Here is a 16,641-nt window from a genome sequence, read left to right on the forward strand (position 1 = left end):
CATAATACAATAGACTCTCCCATTGTGCAATTGAGTCTTGCTAATCCTCTTACTAATTTCCCTTTCTAATGCATGCTAGTGAGTGTGTGTGAGTGATGTAAGGTGAGAGGAGGGATGAGTACCCATAGTGCAACGCGGCGGTGTGTCAACGCTCTCGTGGGAGGCGTAGTGAATTGCTTCTCAAGGAGTTGTAGAGCTTGGAGACCTCAATGGTTTACGAGCTCGGCCTTTGGAAAGATCCTCACTCACGACAATTGCGATTCACTAGGTAGTCTCTTGTTGGATGTGTTTTAAGAGGGGTCAGGGTGAGCCATAACACCTAGGTTGTTTTATTGCAACAGCCCTGATGGTTATGCTGAATTTGAATCCCCCTACATTACTAGTGTCATCGTCTAAATGATGTTAAGCTTGAAGAAGTTGTAGGCCTCCAAGCTATTCTAAACACTCCAAAGTTGATGTTTTGAGAACTAGTCGAGCAAAAGGCTACTAGTGTAACCATTATTTCTACAGCCATGCCAACTATGGTTCTAGGAGGGATTACTTCTTTGTCTGCTGGGTTGGTGCTTCTCATTCCTAAACTAGACTGGTTAGGGTCTATATCAGGAGTGAATGCCTTTCTAGTCGATGGTGTCTTACTTGTAGATTCTTCGGTCAGACCTCTTGTGATAATGTCTCTAATCATGTCCACAAAACTCATTTGAGTGGTTGTAGGGGATTTAGGTGCACCAACCTCTTGGCCATACGAGGCTCCAAAGAGATAGGCTTCTAGTAATAGGCCTCACTCAAGCCAGCATCTTTGTTATCACTTGAATACTCTCAATGACGGGTTGCTTGGCTCTAATGAAGTCATAACAATTATGATACGTGAAGAGATTCCTCTTGAGAAGGTGCTCTTGATTCAGGGTCGTTTGAGGCACTCTCTTTTGGTGGGGTTTGAGTCTAGAAATCCTTCCTGATCTTGTGTACACGTAAGGGTGATCGGCTCAGAGAGCACACCCTTTATCAACACAAGTCACATGATGGCCCTAGAAAGTCTATATTATTTTTTATGGTTTGACTTGTGAACGTGCGTTCACAAGTTGAGAATCTGCATAACCACTTTTGAACGTGCGTGGCCAGGTGAGTTGAGAATATGCATGTCTAGGTCCCAATTAGACTTAAGAACATGCATTCACAAGTCTAGGAATGTGTGTGGGGATGTGCAAACGTGTGTGGCCAAAGAAGGTAGGAATGTACATGGCTAAGTGCGAATGTGTGTGGCCATGGACTTGTGAACATGCATGGTTGTGTGGCTGTGGACTTGTGAACATGCGTGGATGTGTATGCGAGCTTGTGAGTGTGCATTCAAAAGTGAGAACGTGTGTTTCAACTTGGGCACATACGCACGTGATTTTGACAGATTTGCGATTTGCAGTGGTGGAATTCTAGGCCACATGATGGTAAGTTATCAATTGTTTTTACCATTATGGACATTTATGGGAAGTCTGGGCCACATGATGGTAAGTTATCAATTTTTTTAACCATTATGAACATTTATGGGAAGCATATTATTTGACCTTTTCTTAATAAGAATATTGTATAGATTTTCCCTATACAACTTAGGAATGTGTGTTCCTACTTGCAAATATCCGTTCGCACGCCTGGTTGAGCACGTACGCATGCAAACTAGAGAGCACTTTTTTGTGTTTTGGTCAAAAAAATCCATGTTTTGTCCTCTAATTCCTCCTTAATAGTGCATGTTTTTTGGATTTTTGATTTGATAAGAAGCCCTAGCCTTTTCTAACTCTCTAACGATATGCTTAATGCATTCTAATGGTTTTTCTATAAAGATTAATGGTGAAATTAACTCTAAATGGTTTTTTAGCAAAGACTAATTCTTAAAATGAACAAAAACTCAAAAAATTATAAATTCAAGAAGGAAAGAGCAATAATCAATGGAAATAGCATAGAACACTTACTTGTTATCATACATCTCGATCTTCAATGGTTGCTCCATGCTCCATTACACTAACCTAACCAATTAAACTGAAAAATAAACAACCAATTGTTAAACACTACCAACTGCTAGATTTGCACTCTAACCAAAGTATGTCAGTACTCCAAATGCAAAGTATAGCGGTGATGGGTTGGCAATGATCTCCATGCAGCAAGGTGTTGGCAAAGCCATTCGCACACCAGCAACATGCAAGTAGAAGTGACGGGGCTCCTTGCTAGTTAGGCGATATGGGTTAGAGAAGGTGTGGAGCTATTAGAGGCAAGGGTATGGGGCTGGGGAGAGCATCCACAACAAGGGGGCTCCCCTTGCCTATATGGCCAGGGCGAGCGTTGAGCCACATGGCCATATGGCCTGCGCAATCGGATGTTTGCATTGTTGTAGGAAAAAGCAATGGGGCTCTTTGTAGGTAGCATGGGTCAGAGGAGGTGCAGGGCTATCGAAGGCAAGGGCGCAGGGCTGGGGGAGTAGCCACACCAAGGGATCTCCCATTGGCCTACATGGATAAGGTGAGCGTGGAGCCATGTGGCCACTTTGGCCATAAAGGAGATGTTTTTAAAGAAATAAGTTTTTTTTTAAATGATAGTAAGAGGTGTTTTTTCATTAAAAGAACACATGAGTGACCACACATGCATGCATTAAAAAAATAATCCCCCTACAAAAATCCCCCCCTCATCCCCCCAAAAAAACCCCTCCCCCTAGTCTTAATAACTTTATTTTACTTTTCTCTATTCTTTTTATTTAAATTTAAAATTTTATCTTCATTTTTACTGTTATTATTTATTTTATTTTTATTTTTAGTTTTAGGTTTTATTTTTTAATGATTATATCATGTGGCTCAAAGGTCTCTTCCAGATCCATTATGAGTGTTGTGCACACATGCATGTGGGGGCACGATGTGCAAGTGTGGGTGCACATGGATGGGGTGGGTTGTGTATGTGAGTGTAGTGGGTGTGCATGTACGTGTTTTTAGTTTTTCTAGTTTTATTTGGGGTTCTTTCCTGATAAATGTGACTATACACTTGAGTGGGGGTGTTGTGTTACATATGTACAATAAGGGTTTAGGTTATGGATTACTGTGTGGGCTCAATGAGTGAAGGTAGAGAATTGCTTTCCCATCCGTGACAAAAGCTTGGATGTGACTATCGTCAGTTTTGATGGTGTGCTTGTCTGAGTTTTAGCCTTCTAGCTAGCGAATTGATGTTGCGACGTCGCTCATCCTCCCTCCCCCTAGTCTTAATAACTTTATTTTAGTTTTTTCAATTCTTTTTATTTGAAAAAAAAAATTATCTTCATTTTTTCTTTTATTCTTTATTTTTCTTTTTCTTTTTCATTATATTTTTAAGTTTTATTTTTTAATCATTATTTGTTTTGTACACGTGTGTGTGTTGTGCGCACGAGTGCATGTTGGGGAATGATGTGCAAGTGCGAGTGCACATGCATGGGTTGGGTTGTGTATGTGAGTATATTGGGTGTGCTTGTTTTATTTTGGGTTTTTAGGTTTTTAATCATTCCCGACAAATGTAGCTATACACTTGAGTGGGGGTATTCTGCTATGTTAGAATACATGGATATAGGGGCGGCTCATAGCAAGTGGTCAATGCCATAGTGAAAGACTAAGAAAATGCAAATACAAGATTAAAATAGAGATTAATAAATGAGACGATGATCAAGGCACAAACTCAATAATCTCATTGCCTAGTTTGATCCAAATACATCCTTATATAGCTCTCATCTACATGGTCCATGCACCCTTGTGCCTTGTGCACCCTTGCACTTTCCATGTGCCTATTTTTGACCATTGACTACCTTTTACATTTATACATTCACATCCTCTAATAACCTTAGCCTTCATCCATTCCAATTTCGTGACATCCTAAGCTCTATCTACCTTGCTTCCACATACATGTGCCCATAACATGACGGGCACCATATTTCAACGCCCCCCCCTTGGTGCCCAAATGGGTCTCATTCTAAGAAGGTAATGTGACATACATAGACATGACATTTCCTCCCTCCCCCCCCCTTAATGGAGATATGTACACATATCACTTAGCCTACATTATTTGGTGGCTAGAGGTGATTATATCAATATGAACATACACCGACATAACTACCTATTTCCAACTTGTCACACTCACACTGAGCTAAGAGGTTGGCATACATCAACCATACATTGTGATACCACCATATCATGACACCACCATCATAAACATCTTGAACATAGACATCATCACATCCACATATATATGGGCACATCTTCACCAAGGGTTGCCCAATCCCAAGGTTGACATAGACATCATACATGGGGACATTAGCCATTATGCCTCATAAGGGGGTGGCCATACACATCACATACATGAGAACATAAACATATATGCCATCACATAACATGGCTGAACATAGCCATCATTGGCTTCATGGTCTTCATCTTCATGTTGAGCTCCATCTCCATGATTGCTTTAACGTCTTCCTCTTTCTCATGCGGCTCCATCATCATGAGCCCATTCATCATCTTGACCCATGAGCATTCACACACGTATAAAAACAAAAAAAGGATTTTGAGGAAGATTCCTCCCTCGATGTTGATGATGCCACCCTTTTTGTGGCAATGCTTCTAGGGCACTACATCTTGGGGCGCATGCATATATAAGAACTAGATGAAGTCCATGTTAAGCATGCCTTTATATTGATATACAAGGGCTGAGTTGGTGAGGTCCATGCAAAATTTCACTCAAGGAAGCGCTCCATGTGAACACTCCTTATATTGGGGTTCTTTTTACACCATATCTTTTTTTAATCACCTTAGGAATTTTAATTTTTATTTTTTGAAAGAATCTTATCTATTGTAGTCTATGTGCTATCACTGGAGAAATCGAACCTCCTCTTTTTCTTCTTAGTAGTGGCATTGATGACGAGTGCAGGGGCACGTCTGGTGCATACTTCTCCAGCTTCTCTATTGTAGTCTATGTGCCATTGGAGAAATCGAACCTCCTTCATAGTAGTGGCATTGATGGCGAGTGCAGGGGCACGTCTGGTGCATACTTCCTGGCGTGCCTCTTTTTAGCCTTATCATCCTTCGAGGCGAGCTGCTTTCTTTTCTTTAGATTTGTTTCTTTCCCCTTCTTGGAGAGGTCGCCCTTTATGCTGGCTTCCTTCATTTGAACTATCTAACAATGAAGAGAAGATATGAACGTTGCTTATTAATTTGCTAATTGAAGAAGCTCTAAGCAGTAAGGATTAGACCCTAATAAGAAAGCAAGAAAAAACTATATTGCCAAGAGACTTTTTACCTATCCTTGTCAAATTAGATCTAAGCTAATTACTTGCAAAAAGCTTAGCCCCTAGGAGGCTCTAATACCATGTTAGAATACATGGATCTAGGGCGGCTTATAGCAAGTGATCAAGGCCATAATGAAAGATTAAGAAAATGCTAATACAAGATTAAGATAGAGATTAATCAATGACACAATGATTGAGGCACAAACTCAATAATCTCATTGCTTAACTTGATCCAAATACATGCTTATATAGCTCTCATCCACATGCTTCATGCACCCTTGTGCCATCCATATGTTCATCATAAATGCCCACATGCCTTGTGCACCCTTGCACTTTCCATGTGCCTGCTTTTGACCATTAACTACCTTTCCATGCCTTGAGCCATCCATATGTTCATAAATGCCCACATGCCTTGTGCACCCTTGCACTTTCCATGTGCCTACTTTTGACCATTAACTACCTTTTATATTCATCCATTTACATCGTCTAATAACCTTAGCCTTTATCCATTCTAATTTCATGACATCCTAAGCTCCATCTACCTTGCTTCTACATACATGTGCCCCATACATAACATGACAGGCACCATATTTCAACACGCTACATGTGTACAACATGGGTTTAGGTTTATGGATTTCTATGTGGGCTCAATGAGTGAAGGTGAAGAATTGCCTTTCCATCCATGAGACGAAAGCTTAGATACAACCAGTGCCGGCTTGGATGGTACACTTGTGTAAATTTTGGCCTTCTAACTAGTGAGTTGATGTTGTGCGAACGTGCACATGGGGGCATTGTGGGACTGTGTTGATCCCTTTGGTTATGGGGAACTCCTAGGAGTGCCAAGTGAGTATATATGCGGCTCACTAGATTACTTGACACTTGAAGTGGCTCTTCTGAGATTAGAATTGATGGGGGTGCGATCATTGTCCATGGACTTTTGGTGAAATGCCCATGGTTTCTTTCGACTACTTCATTAGTGGGTTTGCGCGCAAGTCGTGGTGGCTACTTCCCCTTGCTCTACATTCTTGCTTAAACTTTGGAGGTGGCATAAATAGGCATGGCCTTGGGTCTTGACGCCCACTTGGATTTGACATTCAAGGGTGTTTTCGCAAGGGTCCAAGGCACAATTTTCGTTGATCTTGGTACCTAAACGTAGGGGCTCCCTTCGTTAAAGCCTTGGAATTCTAGCAGGTTTATAGGGATCCATTGGAGTGTCGAACGACTACTTGGGTGACATAGTGGGTATTGGGTTCATTGCTCAGATCTTTTTAGCTTAAGGGGTTATGGTGCGGATGGTGAGGTTTTTGGGACCCATACATAAGAAGTCCCCTCGTCTTAGAAGTTTAGGCTTCTAGCAGCTTGACTATCCAATAGGACTCGGTCTGAGAGTATTGTTATCTCTACTTGAGGGTCATCCCACTTGGGATTTTTGTGCTCAAATGTAGGCTTTTGACCAAATGGTGGCTATCTTGAGCACCCAACCTACCCTCTAGCAGCTTAACTAGGATTGATTGGGATCCAACAGTAGGACTCCGTCTCAGAGAGTACCATTATCTATGCTTGAGGGTGGTTGAGGGTGGTCCCACTTGGAATTTTTGTGCTCAAAGGTAGTCTTTTGACCAAAATGATGGCTCTCTTGAGGATCAAACCTACCTTGGCTAGTCAGGTTATACCTACTCCTTGTTAGTGACCTCCTCAAGTTTCCTTTGAGATTGATGTTTGGGGGTGGTCTTCGTCTCCGTCTCAAGTGAAGTTTTGGGTCTCTTGAGGATCAAACCTACCTTGGCTAGTCAGGTTATACCTACTCCTTGTTAGTGACCTCCTCAAGTTTCCTTTGAGATTGATGTTTGGGGGTGGTCTTCGTCTCTGTCTCAGTGAAGTTTTGGGTCTCTAATAGGGTTAGAGGGGGTGGCTCACATGTCGAGGTGAGGGGAGTGTTGTGTATTAGGGGTTACCCCCAACACGATGTTAAGTGGTTAGATAATGAGGCTTGGGATGTTGAACGATTCAGGATATTCTCGTTCACCAAGGGCACAATCACCTTCTGTAGGGGATCTTGAGTGTCACAGTTCTTCTTCACCCACTGACTATGCAATCAGTGGCCCATGATCCATCCCCTTTTGAGGATGATACTTTCTCTATGGGGGTTATATAAAATTTACAAGATGTAGGTTTAGATCCAATGAAAAATGTCATTTCAATACAGTTGATGGTTATAAACTAGGAATTGTTCAATGCAGTAATGTGGGGTAGGTGGCCCAACAAGATACACATCTCCCAAGAAAAAACATTATGGCTAGCCCTAATGTCAACCAAGGTTGGCCACACAGCTAGGTGGTCCTTCTAGGGGAGCTCTAGCTAAAGGCGAGCAAGTTTCATCTTTGTTTCTATGAAGGTTGATTATATGTACAGATATCTATAGGCTTGGGTTTCTACGACGTCTTTGGTTTTTGGACGTTCATATCGAGAGGTACCCTCCATATTTCTTTATCACACTCTCATTTCTCCTCCTTTTTCTTATGAATTTGATAAATCATAACCTGGGTGAGAGGTAGATAGTAGAGCTTTAGCTTGCTATACCATTGAAATATTCTTCCATCTTAACCCCATCCTAGGTCTCTAACTTTATTGCACCCTAAGAAACAATTTTTGTGACTTAGATCCATGTAATTCTTGAGCCTCTTTTTGAATTGTTGGTGGCTAATCAACCCTCCTGCTTAAGTATAGCAATTTCACTATTAAAGAGCTTGCATATCTTGGGGGTAAAATTTTGGAGTGCTAAGAACAATGCTGACCTTGGGCATACAACTTTGCTTTGACCTCCTAGGCATATCCACCTCACTTAATTAGCATAATTGTAGGTGAGATTTGTGCCTTGGAGGGAGATGTGGATTCGGGTTGATTAAATAAGCTCTTTGTGTGAAGATTTGTATTTTGGTGCATGGATTTGAAGGTTCCATATATTGCAATTCAGATTTTGATCTGATGGCTCCGTATAATGTGATTCATATGTCGATTTGATTGGTTCAAGATGGAGGATTTTTTTGTGGACATTTTCATGAAGTCTTTGCTTTTCGTGCACGATTGGAAGGCTATTTTTGTCATGAGTGTGCAAACACCAGGATCATGATTTTTTTATATAGCTAGAAAGAGAGCTAGACTTAGAGAGTGCAAGACTTAATGTGAGAAGAAGAGAAAACAAGATTATCGGTTCAAAGGCAAGCATGTGAAGTGTTGGCATGGGTATAGATCTATGGAATAGGATGAGAATCCCACAGTGAAGGTCCCTCTCTTGAATGGGATGAGAATCCCACAATGAAGGTGTACCTCAAGACCTCATATCTAACCTTCAAGTGGATTTAGTGTCCTAATCCACTAGTATACTCTGCCTAGGCAAACTCCAAAATAAACCAATCTTGGTGGGATTATTAATCCTACCCATGGTTTTGTAAACTTGATCGAACTTCTCTAGATAACTTCTCTAGATACTGAATGGGATTTCTATTTCTATCAAATTTGGTAATCATCTTTGAGATGTGAAAAATCTGAGCCTCTACGTACTATGTGGTGGCAACCCCCTTTCCCATGTTAAACACCATTCTAAGCATGTCTTGTGCATATTCACATGGTGGTGGAACATAAGGGAAAGGTTGCACAAAACCCTTTGTTTTTTAGAGTTTAAAGTTTCCCATGGGGTTGGGCTCTATGTAGTTTTCTAATGACCCTTGTCCTAGGACAAGTAACTTGGCTTTGAGAATGTAGGCTTGCTATAGATGAGGACACATTATGTGATTTAGGACAAGTAACCTAGCTTTGAGGCTATAGGCTTGCTGCAGATAAGGACACATATTGTTAAGAGGTAGCGATTTGCGGTTGTGCAATGCTACATTGATATGGGTGATGGGTGAATTGTGAAACACCTCGATTAAGAGGGGGTATTGAGAGATGCAATCGTGGTGTTGTGTGTATGTAAGAAAGAACCCTAGAGTGTGGCATTCTTATCAAGGAGCTCACAATAGCCATATTTATGGCCACACTTGGAAACCTCAACTTGGAGGTGTGAAGAGGAAAATGAATGGCAACAAGAGCAAGCAAGCTCACAGCAGATTGAATAAAAAGAAGGAGATGTGCCATGTGGTGCTGGTGCTGTAGAGCAGCCAAGCAGGAGGAGGCAGGTGAGGCAACAACACAGCAACATTGCTGGCTACAAGGAGAAGGAAGCGACAGTAAACTAATGCAGGACGGTAACAGTAGTAGCTGGCAGGCCAAAGCAACAGCGGTGGTGGCAGCATCAAAAGCAAGCCAGCTTTAGGCAGCACATCTTCTCAGCACAAGAAAGGCGGCTGTTACATTCTCCTCACAAGAGAGAGAAACAGTAGTAGCGAGAAGGTTCCGACGGATAACAATAGAGGCAACCTCTCGCCGTATTCATCACCTGCAACTGTAAGAGACGAGCCATCTTCATCACCTTCCTCGCGCCTACAGCTGCGTGAGACGAGCAATGGACAACATAGCTTCATCTCCCAACAAATCAACGCCCGACGGAAGAAGTTGATAGGAGGAGCTACCTTAGCTAGCGCACGCGGCAATCTAGCACCTGTCTCCCTCTACACCATGGAAGTCAAAGTCATGAAGATATCAAGGATGTATGGTGCCCATGATTTGACATAGAATGGCCATGTAAGCTACACATTGTATTTTGTTTGTATCTCTCTTCTACGTCCTAAAATAGCGGGCAATTATTGACTTATGTGAAAAAGTAATGGACCACTTGTATTTTGTGGGTGCCCTGTCCCTACACACGACATAAAAAGGATTGTATTTGTTTCACCCATGTATATGAGGGCAACCGTGCCCAAGCCTGTCTGCTCAAAAAGAAATGTGTATTCACCCACGGTATGAGTGTAACCATGCCCGAGCTCACCGAGAAGCTCAAAATGGTTACTGTGATGTGTGCATGAGCGATGCACGTGTGAGGCGCATGCGCATGCGTTGGTTCCCACCCGAACTTATATGTTCAAATTGGACTCAGTGATTCCGCTGTGAACGAGTTAGCTCAAAATGGACTAGGTGTTTAAGATGGTAGACACACGCATACATGTTTGTTTGATGGACACTCCAATGTATCATTGAGGGGGAGTGTTGAGTGGTAGCGATTGTGGTTGTGCAATGCTACTACATTGATATGGGTGATGGGTGAGTTGTAGAACATCTCGATTAAGAGGAGGTGTTGAGAGATATAATCGTGGTGTTGTGTGTATATGGAAAAACACCCTAGAGGTGCAAAATATTATGGTAAGATAATAATGCCACATGTATGGTGTGTGAGTGTTGACCAAAAGAGTGAAAAAGAGAGTGCCACATGGATGATGACATGTAAAGTGGAATAAGGCTAGAAAGCCTATATCATTGTATGGTTCATTTGTGATAAGCAATAAAATTGAGTGTTGAGTGTGTAATCTCTCTCTTTCTCTCTCTCTCTCTCTCTCTTATGGAGTTCTTAGTGTGGTTTAATCTACCTTAATTATGTTGCTTAATCTATATCTATCACCATTATCAATCCCATTTTAGAATTGTTTAACAATTATGTGATTGCTTTTGTGGATCCCTTAGGTTTAAGGTAGTCGTAATCATTGTCTCTTTACCCTTCATGGATTTCATGGGTTCACAAGTGTCCTATAATATGTGGATACCTTTTGAAACTTTGTACCTGTAAACGAGAAACTTGGTGTGTTCCACGTGTAAGAACAAGAGACCCCTCTAAAGCTTGTAACATATAAATACTCCTCAATAATATGACAAAAAGCTAGCCTATTGCTATTCCAATCGGAGTATAGTGTCCAATATTTTAAGTGTGCATGTGGTTTTAAGTGGATATTTATTTTGGTTTAATCACATTAATAGTCATGTGTGAACTCCGAGATTACTTACATCATATCAAAGCCCAACCTTCCTTTCAACTAAGAAAAACAGTCTCGACTGAGAAATTCAATAGGCTGTTAGTGTGGTTAAGCCAAAGGCCTACCAATCCACTAGCCAAGCATCTACCAAATTTTGGGAGATTTCTCACAAGTCAACTGCTTGTGCAAGTTTTACACAAACATTGTTTGAGAATGTTATGACTGCTTGAAGACTATCCATGGGAAAATTCTAGCTTTGGACCTCAAAACATTTAGCTTCGAGAGAAGAGGGCCTCCTCTTCATAATCAAGGACAAAGAAAATTCAACTCCAACAAACATAAAAAAACTAAGTATACTTTCTTTCTTATGTGGTATGCAACATTGGTTATATGTGCATCCTTACCTTTGCAACTTTGCGAGGAGAATGTGAAATGTTTTCTTGTAGATACTAGATATCTAAAACTCAAGCCCTCTCTCCTCCAAGCTGTATGGTCAGAGTACCAACATGAAGTGCAAGTGTTGTGAGTGAACTTAAGCCCACCCCCCCTCCTAGGTGTGTGGTCAAAGTACCAACACGGTGTGTAAGTGGCAGAGTTTTGGGGATTTGGTTTGGCAATAGACTTAAGGTATTGAGTGTTGCTGGTATAACAGTCCGAGAGACTTTACTCTTCATTTAGTGCTCTTTGGATCTGTGTTGACTATGTGACAAAATAGATACAAGGCTAACTTGAAGAAGCAATGTAAGGCATCAACCCCAAGTAGTCTCACCAAGCAAGCCGCATAAATTCATCATTTTAAGCTACTGGAGTTGGAAGGTCTAAGTCACATTACAACTCCTCAAATCCCTGTGACCTATTAGGCTTGATATCATGACCAATAAATCTGTTAAGAGCTTCACAGAGTGAAGCCTTGATGAAAAATAAGGCTATGTTGAACCTTCCAAGCAACAAGTCAAAAGCAGCACACACCCAAGGCCTTAGGCAGACCCAAAAGGGACAAGCATTGAGAAAGAGCAACTTAAATAATGAAGGAAAACGATAAGAGTGTCAAGTGAATCAAAAAAGCAAGCAAAATAACTTAAACCGCTAATATGTCATAGAAATTGAAATGCATCTCAATTGTATGGTGAACAAGTCCTGAAAAGAGAGAGTATTTGGAAACAAGCAGGCATATCAATCCAGTTCCAGTAGCCAGGTACACAACATTCTTTGAGGTACACCATGACATCCAAGTAAAGCTTCCCACAAGAAAGAACTAATCATTCAAGAATCACAACTTTCAAACTCATCTATTTCACTCTCCCCTACGTTTAAACAACAAAAACAAAGACCTATCTTCTAGATGGGAGTTCGTTAGTAGACGCCTTTCTTTTTGAAGTAAGGTCCACAAAAGAGCCTACACAAAGTGCCCGTGTTGTGAACTCTCCGTTTAGTGTACATAAGGTGTGGTTTCCTACATGTAACCCCTAACATTCAGGCTTGTAAAGTCGGTGTTAAACAGCCTGAAGGCAAAAATCAATCATCATCCTGGCAAAGAAATGCTGTTGTTAGTAATGTGCCTTCATTCTGATACCATTTGAGATGCTGACCATCCAAAGATTGTGCAGGAATCACCTGACATTGTGGCGAATCGGTATTGCTGCTAGCAGTAGCTCCTGTACCCTGATTAAGAGTTGGGCTTTCCGCTACTAGCTGTTTGGTATCAGACATTTCATTTATCAATGATTCTGGAGCGAGATTGCCAGCGTTCTGGGTAGATAACTTCGATAAGCCAGTGGGACCCTCCACTTTTGCAGGCTTTGGTTGTAATTTTTTGGAATTGCACAGAAAACTGCCTACAACTACCTGCAAATTTCCCCAAAAAAAACAACCTCGAACCAAAACACATGGCTGAAATCTCTCTCTCTCTCTCTCTCTCTCTCTCTCTCTCTCATAGAAGGGGATTTACTGGCCTACATTTCACAAGAAGGTAATCATGCAGTAATCACTCACCACACCAAATCCGACAAAATTGGGGGTCTAGAGCAGCCAAAAAAACTTTAAAAAGGCACAAAGATATGGATTACAAAGGAATCGACCCCAATTCAACCTATGCTGAAGCTTTTACAATTAGTCAAGCTTCGAACACTGCATCTGGGAGCCATTTTCCTCCGGGCAAAGGATGACCGGTGTCCTTTCCTGTCCTTCAAGGATGGAGAGAGGCAGAAAGTTGGATCAATGATATGCACCCTCATCAGCATTTGCCAGAACCAATTCTCAATGTGATAGACATAGACAAGTGAAATTCTGAATTCAATGAGACAGGCAGGTACAGCAGATTCAGCAATGTCAGTTGGATGATGTGGACGTGCAGCTGCAGGCAATTTGAATTCCAAGAAATTAAAGCCTGCTGATTGTATGACCCAGATGTACCTTCGACAACCTCCTTCACGGTCTTCGTGTTGTGTATTTGGTAGAGAGAGAGAGAGAGAGAGAGAGAGAGAGAGAAACACTAAGTTCTTACATGTCAACAAAGCTAGCTGTCAACAGTAAAATCCAAGCTATTTCACCTGAACAGGGCTAGCTGCAATCAGCACTCCGGCAACACTGCCACCAACGACTCTGCCATCTGGCCCTGCTAAAGACACACTAAGTCCGCCAGTTCGGCTGCGTGCACCACCAGATTCTGTCAATAGAAAAGATCCAGAAAGGGAAAGGATTTCAAAGCGTCCCTGCAACACAATCACCATAAGAAGCACTCAGTATGTCTTCAAAATAGTGGTTTGCTACAAGTCTCCAAACCTGTAGAAGAAAAAAATACTAGAAACTAATGAGACACGAATGGAAAAAGAAAAGAATTACAATGCCTTTGCATTAGCAAATCATAGTTACAGTCACTAAGCAATCACAGGCTAAGTGTTACGAAGTAGACCTCGTAAGTTACAGTGCCACCAGAGATTGAAGGTTGCCTGAGTGTGACATTTGAAATGGCTCCGTTTGCTGACAGAATACAAATTCCTCGAGGCCCTTGTTGCGAGAAGGACATGATTCTGCAGGCTATGTCCTACATAATCACATAAACATGTTACTCACCGGCTATGTCCTATATAGTCAAATTAACATGTTGACCAGTGCTTTGAGTTTTGGCTTAGCTCACTGCTTGCTATGTCCAATGAAAGAAGATCTTGATATATACCTCCCCTGCTGCAACTGTAATGGCATGAGGAGTAAAGCCCACACCCACCGAGCCTAACATCAATTCTCCTGGTATGCATAAAAAGACCCAATCAATGATAAGGGACCTAATAAAAGCAAGGTCAAACATGTAATCTCAAGATTAACACACATAAGAAAGAAAATTGTATGCCCTTTAAGATTAACAGACATAAGAAAACAAATTGTATACCCTTTAAGCATTAAGTTGGGCTTTCAGTGTTACTGGCTCCTTATAAGTACAAGCATTAATCCTTCTAAACAAGTTAAGCACAATTTTGATTTCGCGACATAAAATATTGCCTTCTGAAAAAAATACATACCTAAAGCTGCAAGCTGCTGATTCTTGCCAGAACCTGGTGGCCTTCCCCGGCCCCGCTTTTGAGAAGGTGACAGTGGACTGGGAACTGATGTCGACAATGGTGTCACTGATAAGGTAAGACTGCTGCCTGGTTCATACTTCCGAGGCCTGCCTCGCTTCTTCTTAATGGAATCCAATCCTCCAAACCCTAATCCTCCACTTGTGTTAGAAAAAATGAAACCATCGTCTGTGTTAGCAACCACTGAAAGAGGAACGATTGCTGTGGACATGTCTGGCGTGAATGGAGGAGTACTGAGATGGGAAGAGTTGGAAACCGTGGTAACAATGGGCACTGCCATGACCCTTGCAGTGGGGGTTTCTGAAGTGATAGGTGGAGCTGCTATGGCCCTTGTTGCATCGGGTCTCACAGGCACCGGGTTTGAAAAAGCTTCCGAGTTACTTTGGTGCATCGCATTGGCTGGTGATCCTGAGCCTGATGTCACAACGGCAGGCAGGCCCATTGACTCTTTGACTTCCATGCACAGAGAGAATCCAGCCTACACGCTATTATGCTAACAAAGTTTTCGATATGGTGTCTGGCCACATGTGCCAAAATCCTTTCTGTTTTATGGAAAATGGATCCCTTCTCCTGATCTAAAAACCCCTTAGCAGAGATGTGAAATACGACACCCCATCATCTTATAGGGTCGCCTGTCAAAGGTAAAGAATAAAGGCAAGGAACTATGGCAAGGTTTCCTATGAAGCACAAAGGGTAGAGCTCCTGCCAAAAATACACACCCCCCATCATAACTCTTTGATTTCTACACACTACACAAACCCTATACGGATTTTGATCTTCACAGAAGCCCTAGCAGAGATTTTAAGTCTCAGAAAATCCTATGAGACGTTTAAAAGAGCAGTCGTCGCCATCGCCATGATGTGGTGGAAAGGTCCCCTCTAAAGCATAACCCATTTTTTAAGCTTTGTTTCTTGCCTTGAACCGAAGCAGGGTTAACCTTAATCTTTGAGTAAATATGAGCCTAAACAGAAAAGTAAAAGATCGCTCTTGTTAGGGCCAAGAAGATGCCATAGCAGCATATATCGAAACCCTAAACTCAGAACTAATTTTTCTCCAATAAGATGCAATTCAATCTAAAAACCATAGAAGGAAAAAAGAACCAGAACTTTAAGGTTTTTTTAATTATCAAAAAAAGCATTTTCTGCATGAAATATAACCCTAACCATGAAAATTTAGCAGAAATTCGAAACCCTAACCTCAGAATTCTAATGGAAAAATCTAAGAAACTTGCAGAAGTGCTACAGGTTGGGCCAATCGCGATGACGAACTGCCAAATTTGGAGAAGAAAACAATATCCAATTCTCTGCAGATCATCACAGAACGAACGCCTACAGAATTACTAGAAAACGGGAAGCGCCAAAACTCGCCAGATTTGGCAACAAAAGTACGCATAAGAAAAACAGTAGGAAAACGAACAGCCGCCAGATTTGTGGGCTCTTTTTGGCGTGACCGCTAAACTTGGCGCCAGCTTCTCGGGACCCAAAAAACGAAAAATAAAACTAAAATAAAAACTCAGAAACCCCATATTAATAAATAAATCGCTCCACCAACTCCTTTCAAAAAAAAATCAAATCGTGTTTCCGCCATTTTACCTTTTTTCAAATGTGCGTGGAAATTATCGCTGCTTTGATGGGTACGCATTATGACGTATCTATTTTTTTATGTTTTTAAAAAACCTCTTTTTTTAATTAAAAATAATTCTCACCTTTTTCAAGTCCACCTAATTATACCCTTTGAATAATTGTGGATAAGTATTCGTGTACAAAAACAAAAAAAAATTACCTAGCCTTAGGGTTGCTTCACACGAAAAAAACTTTGTGGAAAACCATTAATTTAAAAAATGGAGGCAATTTTTACTTATTTTGAAAATTTTGAAGGTTTACACTTTTCAAAA

General features: G+C 41.3%; 1 protein-coding gene across 4 annotated transcripts; it reads right to left on the reverse strand.

Moving 5' to 3' along the window:
- Nucleotides 1–12,252: 12,252 nt before the first annotated feature.
- On the reverse strand, nt 12,253–16,297 carry LOC147641588 (AT-hook motif nuclear-localized protein 10-like). Of its 4 annotated transcripts, XM_086791645.1 has the most exons (8): nt 16,164–16,243; nt 15,975–16,050; nt 14,691–15,708; nt 14,351–14,418; nt 14,087–14,218; nt 13,725–13,886; nt 12,790–13,020; nt 12,253–12,702 (listed from the first exon to the last, which is right to left on the reverse strand). In XM_086791645.1, the coding sequence occupies exons 3-8, from the start codon at nt 15,205–15,207 to the stop codon at nt 12,691–12,693; spliced, it is 1,122 nt and encodes a 373-aa protein (XP_086647771.1). In that variant the 5' UTR covers nt 15,208–15,708; nt 15,975–16,050; nt 16,164–16,243; the 3' UTR covers nt 12,253–12,690. The 4 variants fall into 4 exon arrangements, with proteins under 4 accessions (XP_086647771.1, XP_086647623.1, XP_086647695.1 ...); XM_086791497.1 differs by having other exon boundaries at nt 15,975–16,297; XM_086791569.1 differs by lacking the exons at nt 15,975–16,050; nt 16,164–16,243 and having other exon boundaries at nt 14,691–15,955.
- Nucleotides 16,298–16,641: the final 344 nt, after the last annotated feature.

The sequence above is a fragment of the Cibotium barometz genome, chromosome 1 (genome assembly GCF_041138505.1).
Source record: "Cibotium barometz isolate CiBa-2024 chromosome 1, ASM4113850v1, whole genome shotgun sequence".
Lineage (NCBI taxonomy): Eukaryota > Viridiplantae > Streptophyta > Polypodiopsida > Cyatheales > Cibotiaceae > Cibotium > Cibotium barometz.

Excerpts from the sequence above, each read along its gene's own strand:
- LOC147641588 (XM_086791497.1), bottom strand. The coding sequence starts at position 15,207 with ATGGAAGTCAAAGAGTCAATGGGCCTGCCTGCCGTTGTGACATCAGGC. Across the intron at positions 14,219-14,350 it reads TTACAGTTGCAGCAGGGGAG|GACATAGCCTGCAGAATCAT; the intron begins GTATATATCAAG and ends GTGATTATGTAG. Across the intron at positions 13,887-14,086 it reads GTGGCACTGTAACTTACGAG|GGACGCTTTGAAATCCTTTC; the intron begins GTCTACTTCGTA and ends ATTGTGTTGCAG.